The sequence below is a fragment of the Pelophylax lessonae genome, assembly GCF_965119305.1.
Source record: "Pelophylax lessonae genome assembly, chromosome: 9".
Taxonomy (NCBI): domain Eukaryota; kingdom Metazoa; phylum Chordata; class Amphibia; order Anura; family Ranidae; genus Pelophylax; species Pelophylax lessonae.
Genome location: NC_138776.1, coordinates 246,183,715 through 246,197,251, shown reverse-complemented (window position 1 = coordinate 246,197,251; position 13,537 = coordinate 246,183,715). Strand labels below are relative to the sequence as shown.

Genomic DNA, 13,537 nt, shown 5'->3' with positions numbered 1-13,537 from the left:
GTTCCACCTAAAAAACAAAAAAATACATAAAAATACCCCCGGGACAGTCAGGGCTAGTACATTCCACAATGGATAGCCTCTGATCTGTCCCGGGTTGCACTTACCTGCAAGAAGAAATACTTACCTTGAAAATGTATTGTCCAGCGCTGCCATCTCAGGTGTGGGCAGCTTGGAGCCAGCGCGATCCTCTTCTACGTCCTCTTCCGTCCTCCTCGGTCCCACGATGCCCTGCGCCGGCCCTGCCGTCACTTTTGGGTCTGCAGCGTCATCCCTGCACAGCTTTTGGGCATGCCCAGAAGCTGTTTAGCAAGGTATGACGGTGCCTGAACCGGAAGTGGCAGGCGCATTGATCCCTGGGAGCGATGACTTTCAGCTCCCAGGAATCATTGCAAGCCAGGAAGTGACGACACACCGGGATCGCGGCATCCGGCCATCTGATTGGCCGGAGCCGCGGTGACATCACTCCCGACGGTCACGGCACGGAGCTCTGAAGGAACAGCACGAGTGGCCGTTCCTTCAGAGCGCATGCGCCAGTGACATTACTGGCTGCATGTAAGGTAAATATCTCCTAAACGGTACATGTTTAGGAGATATTTACAGTACCTATAGGTAAGACTTATCATAGGCTTACCTATAGGTAAAAGTGTCAGAGGAGGGTTTACTTCCTCTTTAATATGTACCTACTTGTTGTTATTTGGTAGCGCATTGGTTTTTATTTTACATCTTACATCTATGGCCTTTATTGGAGACAGAACAAAGAGAATCTGAGAATCATTTCCATATTTCACATTTATTACTCACCTCTGCTGACCTCTGGAGGAATTTCCTCCTTACAAGATTCATCTTCCCTCACATCAGTTTCAGCCGCTTCCTCTTTCACTTCAACTTTTACCACAATTATATTTTCATCCTGTGTAACACATAACAAGCTAAGACTAAACAGAACATTATCATTGGGTTAGGCCAACCAGATGTGTGCATACATCAGAAGACTCTGAGGGCAGGTCTACCCCTTAGAGCAGGGTTTCTTCACCAGAGTTCCTCCAGAGATTGCTAGGGGTTCCTTGAGCAATTTCTGCCTCTTATGGCACTTTTCCACTGCAAGTAACGGCTAGTACCGGCTCGGCTCTACTCGGCCCTGCTTGGCCCGGTTTGCTTTTCCACTGCGGTACCGCATGGTATAGTGTCGGAACGGTTCGGTACGGTACGGTATAGGTTTGCTTTTCCACTAAAGTAGTACTAGAGTTAAGTGGGTGGGATAACAACGGGGTGGGTGTGATTCTCTGACCAATCAGTGGCTAGTAGTGACTGCATGCAAAGGATTGTGGGATATGGTACCAGTTTGGTACCTGTTGGAACCACAATCGAGGAGGTACTGTTTTTTCAGAGCCGTACCGTACCGTTCGGTTCCATGCAGTGGAAAAGCAAACCTATACCGAACCGTTCCGACCCTATACCATGCGGTACCGCAGTGGAAAAGCACAAAAGCGTGCCGAGCCGGTACGGTTCTATGCAGTGGAAAAGCGCCATTAGAAAAATTCCCACTGACACTATTGATCTTTTGAGCTATCGGTAAGAGCCTCATTCTTCTTATTGACCACAAATGTAAGGAGCATTCTTGCCAATGACCATCACATTATAGTATCATGAGTTGTAGATATAGTCATTTTTAGCAGGGGTTCCCTGAGATCGGAAAGCTATTTCAAAGGTTCCTCTGATTTGAAAAGGTTGAGAAATGTTGACCTAGAAGCATACATATACGCCAGCACACCAAGGATCTTGCACAGCAGTCCGAACTAACTTTTTATTACAAAAGGATCACATCAAGATAGGTGCAACGTTTCAGGGTCACGCAGGACCCCTTCGTCGACTCCCTGACAAAGGGGTCCTGCGTGACTCAGGAAAGTTGCACCTATCTTGATGTGACCTGTGACGGTACTCACTGTCACTGGGAGTGAAAGACAGATACTTAATGGACACTGAGAAAATGGTTTGGATAACTACAAATGGGAGAGTAATATTTATCAACAATATCTCTCAAGAAATATGAAGATTTAATCCCACTTTACACTGTGAGACCAATAGCCTGTTGCCATGAAGTCTGTGACACCTAAATAATCATAGCAATACGTAGATGTATATTCCATGTACTTCAATGTCGGAGAAGGACAGACTGTCATTGGCAGTCTTGTCCTATTTTCTATCTATTGAGGTGGGATGTGCATTGTGTTAAGTCTGTCTGTTTCATTGTTAAATGTTAATGACCTCACATTGTTCTGTCCAGATGGGATGTGTTGGAGCTGGAGAGAGTCCAGAGAAGGGCAACTAAACTGATTAGGGGATTGGAGGACCTTAAATATGAAGAGCGTCTGCAATTGCTTGATTTATTCTCCCTGGAGAAGAGACGCCTAAGGGGGGACATGATAGCAATTTATAAATATCTCAATGGGGATCTCAGCTTAGAAAAAATGCTATTCAGTCGAAGGGATTGCATGAGGACTCGAGGGCATACAATGCGATTAGAGGAGAAGCGTTTTAACCTCAGGCAACGTGGGGGGTTCTTTACCGTTAGGGCTACAGGATTGTGGAATTCTCTACCACAAGAGGTGGTTTCTGCGGGAAGTATGGTGGCTTTCAAAAGACTCTTAGAGGTACATCTCAAGGATCAGAACATTCAGGGCTATGTGAGATGATTACAGCCACACACACCTACACAGGTTGAACTGGATGGACTATTGTCTTTATTCAACCTCACCTACTATATAATTAGCTCAGGTTAATTCTGTTTTTGTATACAATTTAATCTGCATATGATAATGTAATCAGGCAGAAGGGAGGGATTGTGAACTGTCTGTCCAGATGGCTACATAATTAGTTCAGGTTAACTCTATTTCTGTATATCTCTTTGTGCCTGTGTTTGAATAAACAGTTCATCCTGGTTGACTCCAAAACGTGTACTGTCGAGTTCTTGGGGTAACTATAGCCAGATTTACAAGTCTCGTGTTCCAGAGCTTAGGAAGCAGCTTCTTGGCGGAGATCTCCAGTCGGGGTGTCCGGATTCCATCACATGATCCTTTTGAAATAAAAAAGTTTCTTCGGACTGCTGTGCAAAATCGTTGGTGTGCTGGCGAATATGTATTTATCTGTGATAGATCCAGTGTCCAGCTGGTGATCGCTGCAGCACCCACAACTCAAGTGCCAGGAAGGTGTGCTATGGAAATATGAACTATGTTGACCTAGAAGACAGCTGAAGTACTGATTTGGAGAGGGATCTTTTTTACTGCATGTGCATCCCCCTCAGAGCTGCGTGCAGGCTGCCCATAGAAGTGGATGCAGATGCAATGGCTGCACGGACACAATCATATGTTAACCACATAACGACCGCTCACATTGCTACTGCGGCAATGTGGCTCGTTATCGTCCAGCGACGTAGACCTACGTCGCTGGACTCCTCCCCTTGTGGGCGGCGCACGCGCGCGCCACCAGGGGCTCGCTCCCGCTGTGTTCAGTCACAGCGGGAGTCGGGCCAGGGCAGGAGAGGCGGTGATCACCGCCGCTCTTCCCCGATCGTCGGGGGAATCGAGTGTGGAGATCCGCCTGCTTGTGTAAACAAAGCGGGCGGATCTCCTAAGTGACAGGCAGGGTCAGATTGCAGGGTTCAGCATAGCTGAACATGCGATCTGTCCCTGTGTCACTCAGTCACCTCCCCCCACACATGTCAGCAAGCACCAGGCATACATTAACCCCTCCCTCTCCAATAAAATTAACCCCTTCCCTGCCAGTATCATTTTTACAGTAACAGTGAATATTTATAGCACTGATTACTGTAGTAATGTCACTGGCACCCCCAAAAGTGTAAAAAATGTCAGTCAGGGGTCCAATCTGTCTGCCGTAATGTCGCAGTTCCGCAAAAAAAAAAAAAAATCGCAGATCGCCGCCATTACTCGTTGAAAAAAAAAAAACACCAAAAATGACAGAAATCTTTCCCTTAGTTAGTAAACGCAATAAGTTTTGCGCAAACCAATCAAAATACGCTTATTGCGATTTTTTTTTTTTTACTAAAAATATGTAGCAGAAAACAAATTGGCCAAAAATTATAAAAAAAATTTGATTTTTACATTTTTTTGGGGGGAATTTCATATAAAAAAATGTGAAAAATATTGTTAATTTTTTCAAAATTTTCGCTCTTTTTTTGGTTATAGCGCAAAAAGTAAAAATCGCACAGGTGATCAAATACCACCAAAAGAAAGCTCTGTTTATGGGAAAAAAAGGACGTACATTTCGTTTGGGTACGGCGTTGCATGACCGCGCAATTGTCAGTTAAAATCGCACAGTGCCGAATCGCAAAAAGTGGCCTGGACGTAAGACAGCAAAATCCTCCGGTGGTAAAGTGGTTAAAATTTGGCAATAAAGCGGGTGCACAGATCCAAACACACAGTGTCTGCCTGCATGTCAGATTTTGAGATGCAACTGTTTCCATGCAGCTGTTGCATCTGTATCTACATCCAAGAGGGTGCCTGCAGCTCCAAGGTGAACACGCACACACCAAATGCGGCTCTGCGTAAAGGATGGGTTTCAGCGCCCATCTGAATGAGCCATAAATCACTAGTGAGATTTACATTGGAAATTGGCTTAATTCAGTCTGCAAATGTTCCCCACTGTACCTTCATACGGGGCCTTTAGTTCCAACTACCTGATCATCTTGTGGGCTCTCCTGATGTTCCTGTGTTGAATCCTGAGAATAAAGGGGACGGGGACATCTCTCAGTTGTATTTCCGGTACAGGATCCATCTACAGAAAATATACATTTGGTCACATAAGAAAACAGCTACAATGTTCTGTAATACTGTACTTGAACCTTAAAGTGGACCTTCTCTCCCGAAAATGACTTTTCCTCTCTGCTCTAAATCTCCATATTTTTTTTCTTTTTTAACTTCTGCCCAGCCTCCTGAGATATTCCCCTCACATATCCCAGGAGGCTGCAGGCAGGGCCGGGACAAGGGTTGGGTAGGAGAGGCCGCTGCCCTGGGCACTGTGGTATCATGTGAGATGGGGGGGCACCACAAGGAGATTGGGGGGGGAGGGGATTTGTGTTGAGAAGGGGAGTTTGGAGGTGGCAGGGGGTAAGAGTTGTTCTAGGAAGGCAAATTTGGGGAGGTGTGCTAGAAGTGGTGATTTGTTTTGGGAAGGGGGAAGAGTATTTGTACTAGGATGGGGGATTTGGGGGGTTTGTGACATAAAGGTATTTTTTTTCTTTTGGGTGCGGTGATTTGTGCTAGGAGGGGAAATTTGGGAGGGGGGGGGGGATTTGTGCTAGATTGAGGGATTGGGGGAGGGGAATTTGTGCTGGAAGTGGGAGATTTGGAGTGGGGAGGAGAGGGTTTTGTGTTAGGAGAGGGAAGATTTTTTTTACTGGAGTGGGGGTATTTGGAGGCATATGGGGAGAGGGAGGATTTAAGCTGGGTGCATTGGGGGTAAGCATGCAGATTAGTGTTCGATTTAGCTGGGGGGGGGGGGTTTACTGACACATAATACTCATACATCTGAGAGGGGGGGACGACACAATTTGGCATGTTCGCCCTGGGCTCTAGATGACCTTGTCCCGGCACTGGCTGCAGGAGCAGAGACCCATAAGGGTTGATTTACTAAAACTCGTACAAAAAATCTGATAATCTGATGCAGCTCCGTATGGAAACCAATCAGCTTCCATGTTTTTTTTGTTGTCAAAGCTTAAAGGAGTTGTAAAGGCAGAAGGTTTGTTTATCTTCATACATTCTATGCATTAGGATACAAAGCTTCTGTGTGAAGCAGTCTCCCCAGTACCCCTAAAATGTACCCGAGCCCCTTCTCTGTCCAGCGGTGTCGACTAATCCCTTGGCCAACTGGGACTCCACCTCCTGATTGGATAAGACACAGCCGCGGCACCATTGGCTTCTGCGGCTGTCAATCAAAGTCAGTTGGCCAATCAGGACAGAGGGGGGTGGGACCAAACCACAGCCCTGTGTCTGAATGGACACACGGAGCTGCAGCTCGGATAGGGCACCCCCATAGCAAGCTGCTTGCAGTGGGGGCACTGGACAGGAGGAAGGGGCTATGAGCAGCAAAAAGGGACCTGAGAAGAGGAGGATCCAGGCTGATCTGTGAAAAACCAACTGCACAGAGCAGGTAAGTATAACGTTTGTTATTTTTTCTAAAAAAACGAGACTTTACAATCACTATAATTTAAGAAGCTGATTGGTTACCATGTACAGCTGCACCAAAGTCTGCATTCTCCAGTTTTAGTAAATCAAGTCCACTGCAGCCAATGGGTATTTCGAAATTATTTCGAAAATAATGGCAGATTTTTACCCCCTCCCCCCCCCCTTTTGTTTTTTTTCTACACCACACATTAAGGTGCTGGCTATCAATGGCAAGGAGCGTCCTTCATTGACCATTGAACTGCAATATTCTCTCTGGCTCTCATCTTCATGTGGATTGTTTGGTATTAATAATTACGGTCTTTGTTGATATATACAACTGTGAAATACCAATAAAACTCTTTGTAAAACAAGAATACACAGTGTTAGTGCCGGTTCACATATATGCGATTTGGGAACCCTGCAAATCCACTGCGGGTTCCTGCATCGCATTCAAATCATAGGCAGTTCACACTGCCATATGCAAATTGCTGGGGGTGTCAATACAAAGTTAACGACACCCCCAGATCAGTTCACATATCGCAGTGTGAACTTAAAGCTTCGGACATGAATCGGTTCGCATAGGTGTGAACCACCATGCGATCCGATTCTGCTGCGGACCCAAAAAAGGGTCCTGTGCGTGTTCTGTCCAAATCCGATGCAAATTCAGCCATACAATCTGTATGGCTGAATTTGCATCGCATGTTATTTTCAGAGCAGTGCGCTCCAAATCACATGCAATGTCTGTCATCGCTATAGTGTGAACTGGGTGTGACGGTACTCACCATCACTGGTAGTGAAAGACAGATACTTAATGGTTTGAATTGCTTCAAGTGGGACAGTAAATTTTGTCACCTGTTTGATTCTGAACATGTTCATTGAAAGAGCTAATCACATTGGCTTCTATTCCATGTCCATTCAATGTCAGAGACTGGCTTTCCCTATTGTTTGTGCATTGAGATAATGTGTAATCCATGTACTTCAATGTAGGGGACGTTCAGACTGTCATTGGCAGTCTTGTCCTATTGTCTGTTTTGAGGTGGGATGTGTATTGTGTTAAGTCTGCCTGTTCCAATGTTAAATGTTAATGACCTCACATTGTTCTGTCCAGATGGCTAGATAATTAGTTCAGGTTAATTCTGTTTCTGTATACAATTTCATCTGCATATGATAATGTAATCGGGCAGAGGGGAGGGATTGTGTACACTGTATGGGAGTGACTGAGTGTAAAACTCTGTTTTAATGGATTGTGAATTTCATGTCCTGTTCCCCACAAGGTCCACCTGGGCGGTAACCTTGTGGGGGAAAACTGTATAAAAGAGAAGCTGTACCATTAAACTTAGAGTTCTACTTCACCCTCAATCTAGAATCCTGTCTCTTGCTGGGGGAATCTACTACAAGGGATTGCTATGCTCTTCATACTCCCTTGAATAATCACTAAGCTCTTGTCAGAGCTTGTTCCTGTTCCTGCTGCACTCTCTGAAGAAAGAGAGGTTCACCCACTGGAACCTGGAGCCTTGTTGTAAGTCCAGGGTGGGTAGGAGACGGCGAGACCCCAACCAAGCTGCGGCGGTTCGTGGGGTCTGCGGTTCTCTTGATGCCTGTGACAGCCCCTTAGTTGTATTAACTTCTGCAACACTGGAAGATTATGAGGCAGAATCAGAACAAGGAACACATCCTACTGACCACGAGTTATGTCCCTTGTGCCGATATTTAATTTCCTAAGTTAGCTATCCATTTACTTTAAGAAACACACATGGTTATTAGTTGAGAGAGATCAGCCATCCCAAGACAGGCTAAGGTCTATGGCACCCTGGATGGCAGAGAAACAATTTCCACTAACCGGATGCATTTACTAACATGGAGTATGCCACCACGAGTATACACAAATAATGAATGAAACATTCAATGAACAAGGCCTCTGGAAAAAAAAAAAATCTGGGACTTTTTTCTGGATTTAGTGTTCATTACTCACCTGTGCTGATCTCCATAAGAATTTCCTCTTCTTTAATACTCATATGTCCTTCTTCCTCCTTCTCAGCTTTGGGGCCTCTCTGAGAGTCTCCGGGGTCTGTGAATAAAGATAAGAGTGAAGCCCCCTGTACTGAGATGTGTGATGGTATGCACCGTCACTGGGAATGAAAGATAGACACTATATGTGGGGGCCCTTGGAGTAATGTTACTTTGGATTCAAGTCCATGTCTCCCCAAGACAGTAAAGACTCATATCAGATGCTAATATCATCAGCTCAACCACCTGTCTTCTACACATCATTGAATATGATGATTTGCTCACCTGTTATCTACAATGGGTACTGTGTTTGATACTTATGATAATGTGTATTGTACTTCAGGGGCTCGGGGACAGCAGTCTGCTAGTTAAGTGGCTCAGGTTGATTGAATCATTGGATATGCAAAAATAAACCAAGTGGAATCACAAGGTTTGGTAGGGGATAAGCCTCACTGACTCACCAGTTAGGTGTGGAGTAACCAATATGTTTAATAATGTTTTTTGTCTACTTGATTGAATCATTGTAATCTATTAGTTACTGGTAGAAAAGTAGAGCGTTGTTTGTATTGGTTGTTATTTAGATAATTAGTTCAGGTTAATTCTATTTCTGTATACAATTTCATCTGCATAGGATAATGTAATCTGGCACGTGATTTGATGGGGTAATTTGATCAGGAGGGGGGGATGTCCATGCTGTATATATATTCAGTGTGACTGTTCAATAAAGGAGCACAGTGTGGGTAATGATTCCATTACAAGATGTATGAGAGACTTCAGAGAGTGGGTGTGGGGGGAGACTGGTCATGTCTCTTATAAAGAAGGAAGGACTACCGTCCACCAAGAAACTCACATTTGTGGAGCACTTCGATTTAAGTAAAAAAGCAGCTTTATTGAAAAATTGCACATTACAGAAAAAAGCAACAGTAAGTTAGCCTTCACCACACCTAAGTTAAAAATAGAGACAACATTGTCTATTAGGGGAACAATGCAGCTGCGCACGCACCCGTTTATACACACAGTCACTCCCTAAAGAGTATGGACTCAGATAGAGGCATTCCAGCAAAAGAAGTTATACCATTCCTTATCTGAGATTGTCTAGCAATGCTAAAGTTCATCACTTAGTCAGACTTAGACATTCACATCCAGTGATGGCCATTTAGAAACTCCCTATACTTACTTGGAATTCCAACCGACACACACCGTCATACCTACCGTATATACTCAAGTATAAGTCGACCCGAATATAAGCCGAGGCACCTAATTTTACAACAAATAACTGGGAAAACTCATTGAATCAAGTATAAGCCTAGGGTGGGAAATGCAGCAGCTACTGGACCCAACTGGACCACCACGAGACTCAAAACAGGGGCTGCAGGCATTGTGCAGGGGCTGCGGACATAGTACAGGAGATGCAGGGCTGTGGGCATGGTACAGGAGATGGTTCAGGCATGGTACAGGAGATGCAGGGCTGTGGGCATGGTACAGGAGATGGTTCAGGGATGGTAGAGAAGATGGTACAGGCATGGCACAGGAGATGGTACAGGCATGGCACAGGATATGGTACAGGCATGGCACAGATTGTACAGGCATGGTACAGGAGATGCAGTGCTGCGGAGGAGTCTCACTTACCTTTCAAAGATACGCCTTACATTTAAAAATGGCGCCGCCCGGCGCCAACACGTCACCGCGCATGCGCTGTCTGCCAGGGAATAGCCGAACGTGTACAGGCTTTCTTAAGCGGCGGCGGCGCATGCACACTGACCGAGAAAAAAGGTAAATGAGACCGTGACTCGACATGTTAAAAAACATGCTGAAAAAAGTCGGCTTATACTCGAGTATATACGGTAATATACAATGTAACTGTAAGAGCTCTGGACCAGTGCAATATATGAACTCTGACTTAGAGATGAACTTTAGTATTGATAGACAATCTCAGATAAGGAATGGTGTAACTTCTAATGCTGTAATGCCTCTATCTGAGTCCATACTATTTAGGCCCCTTTCACATGAGCGGTGCGCCTGTCAGACTCCGTTTTGCTCAGCGGGGATCGATACGCCGATCCCCGCTGAGCAGGCGGATGACAGATCCATCTCCGCTCTGTGTGCAGAGATAATGGGAGCTGTCAGATCCCCGCTCTCCTCTATGGGAGATTGGATGATAACGGGTGCCTGTCCGTTTTCATCCGCTCCCATCCGATCCAATCCTCCAGACGGATCTAAAATAGGGTTTTCATACGTCCAGATTTCACAGACAGGATCGGATCAGATAGAAGTGGGTGTCAGCGTTGATGTCTCCATTGACATCCGCTGCTCCATAGGGCTGCATGGAGCATCCGATCAGGTCCGCCTGAAAAACTGACAGGCGGATCGGAAAGCCCATGTGAAAGGGGCCTTAGAGAGTGACCGTGTGTATGAATGGGTGCGTGCGCTGCTGCATATTCCCTTAACCACTTCTGGACCGAAAGGTTTTACCCCCTTAATGACCAGGTGTTATTTTAACTGACAATTGCACGGACGTGCGACGCTGTAACCAAATAAAATTGTCCCTTTCTTCCCCACGATTAGAGCTTTCTTTTGGTGGTATTTGATCACCTCTGCGGTTTTTATTTTTTGCGCTATAAACAAAAAAAGAGCAGCAATTTTGAAAAGAAAAAAAATAACAATATTTTTTTATTTTATGCTATATAACATTCCCAATAAAAAAAGTAAAAAAACACAAATTTTTACATAATTTTAGACCAATATGTATTCTGCCACATGTTTTTGGTAAAAAAAAATCCCAACAAGTATATATTGATTGGTTTGGTGCAAAAGTTATCGCGGCTACAAACTAGGGGATAGATTTATAGCATTTTTATTTATTTTTTTACTAGTAATGGTGGTGATCTGATCAGCCATTTTTAGCAGGACTGCAGACAACCAACTGACACTTTTGGGGGGACCAGTGACATTACTACAATAATCAGTGCTAAAAATATGCACTGTTACTGTAATAATGACACTGGCAGGGAAGGGTTTAACACCAGGGTCAATCAAAGGGTTAAGTGTGTCCCTAGGGGGTGCTTTCTAACTGTGTAGGGGATGGATTCACTATGAACATAGAGATCTGTGTTCCTGAATAGCAGGAACACAGAATCCCTGTGTTCATCTGTTACAGAACGGCGGTCTGCCTTGTTTACATAGGCAGACTGCCATTCTGTCCCTATGGGGAGCAAACGCGGGTGACCGGCGGACATCACATCTGCCGGACCCGTTGATTGGTTCCCCCTCTGGCCAATCCGCGTGAGCGCCCGCCACTGGCTATTGCACGAAGCGATGTACAGGTATGCCGTTTCGCGTACTAGAGCCGACCTGCCGCAGTATCTGTGTGCCGGCTGGTCGGCAAATGGGTAATAGACAACGTTGTCTCTATTTTTAACTTAGGTGTGGTGAAGGGTAAATTGCTGTTGCTTTTTTTTGTAATGTTCAATTTTTCAATAAAGCTGTTTTTTTACTTCAACCGAAGTGCTCCACAAATGTGACTTTCTTGGTAGATGGTAGTCCTTCCTTCTTCATGCTTGTTTCGGTCACGTGGACTGAACCAGATAATTAACAGATGTCAATGTTTCTGGTGGGAGATTGACACAGCTGTGACAGTTTTCAGTAATTTAGCTGTCTATACTTTAAGGCCCCTTTCACACAGGCGGACCGTTCAGATCCGCCTGTCCGTTTTTTTGGCGGATCTGAACGGTCCCCCCATGCATTCCTATGGGGCATCGGATGTCAGCGGAGACATGTCTGCTGACATCCGACCCGATCCGACAAATCTGGACGGATGGAAACCCTATTTTCCATCCGTCCAGCGGATCGGATCGGATGGCATCGGATGAGAACGGACCGACGGTCCGTTCCCATCCGATTTCCCCCATAGAGATGCATGGGGAACTGACAGCTGTGTCTCCGCACACAGCACGGAGACACAGCTGTCCTCCTGCTGCTCAGCGGGGGATCGGTGGCTCGATCCCCCGCTGAGAAAAACGGACTCCGTCCAACGGACGGAGTGTGTGAAAGGAGCCTAATACTCGGTTGATCTGGGATTGTGTGTTCTATTATAATTGGTCACGTCTCTTGGCTGGTAACACACAATGACATGATGTGAGGAGGAGAGCCGGAGTCTAATAGAGGCTGATGGCTCCTGACTCCCCACTGGGCACATACTGTCCCCCCATTACTGTCTACTGACAGAGAAGTGGGGAGAAGAAGAGATTGTTGTAGTGACTGAACAAGGAGAATCTGGGAATCCTCTCTGGATTTAGACTGCATTCACACCCGAGGGACGCAACGCGTTTGGCACCAAAGTAGCTTATGTATCTTTTTTTAACACTGAGTCAAGTGCGTTTTTGCAGGGTATAAAATAAGAAAATTGTTGTAGTGACTGAACAAGGAGAATCTGGGACTCTTCTCTGGAATTAGCGTTTATTACCTGTGTTGATCTCTGGAGCGATTTGCTCCTCCTTATACAGCTCATCACCCATCACATAAATCTCCTCCTCTTCCTCTTTAACTTTAACAAGATCTTCATTCTTACAAATACAAAAAAGGAATAACACTTAGTATGTTAAATCCCGTAAAACAGGGGTCCTCAAACTGCGGCCCTCCAGCTGTTGTGGAACTACACATCCCATGAGGCATTGTAAAACTCCGACATTCACAGACATGTAGTTCCTGAACAACTGGAGGGCCACAGTTTAAAGACCCCTGCCGTAAAACATGTACAAACAATACAAAGCATTGTTGAAACTTTCAGTTTTTCCTACCTGATCTTCCTGAGGGATCTCCTGATGTTCCTGTGTGGAGTCCCGGGAATACAGAGGACGGGGACATCTCTCTGGGGGATTTATGTTACTGGATCCATCTGTAGGAACACACACACTGACTGAATACATTGTTTCTATGTCTTTATATCAGAGGATGTGTGCATCTAGGGGGAACCTCAATACTCTCCTCTACTTTACAAGAAATGAAAGTCTCCTCTTACCCGGTGATGTGAGGGGCGGCCGGTTCTCCATCATGACGTCCTTGTAGAGATCCTTGTGTCCTTCTAGATACTCCCACTACGCAGCGATAAATCTATGAAATGAAAATGTTATATTAATTATGCAGTTCTAAGTAGGCTTTGGTCTTTAGAGAGATTTGTTATTTATGATTTATGTGGTATAATTGTGCAACTCTTTACATTGGTTCATTATTAGGGATGATCGAACAGTTTGGGTCGACCATCGGTTCGACCCGAACATTGGGTGTTCGAAATTCGGCCGAATTCCGAAGTTTTTGCGGTAAAAGCCCGGAATTCGGCCCCCAGAACCGCCCAA

The 13,537-nt window shown here is 45.2% G+C and overlaps 1 protein-coding gene across 1 annotated transcript in view; it reads right to left on the bottom strand.

Annotated features, from left to right (window-relative positions):
* Positions 1 to 13,275, bottom strand: part of LOC309564355 (uncharacterized protein) — a gene marked incomplete at its 3' end in the record, with an annotated part of 715,072 nt that extends 701,797 nt beyond the window's left edge. The window contains 3 exon segments of the mRNA XM_082268983.1: positions 802 to 910; positions 12,983 to 13,080; positions 13,204 to 13,275. Coding sequence (XP_082125109.1) covers positions 802 to 910; positions 12,983 to 13,080; positions 13,204 to 13,237 — 241 coding nt within the window. The 5' untranslated portion in view covers positions 13,238 to 13,275.
* Between the last annotated feature and the right edge of the window lie 262 nt (positions 13,276 to 13,537).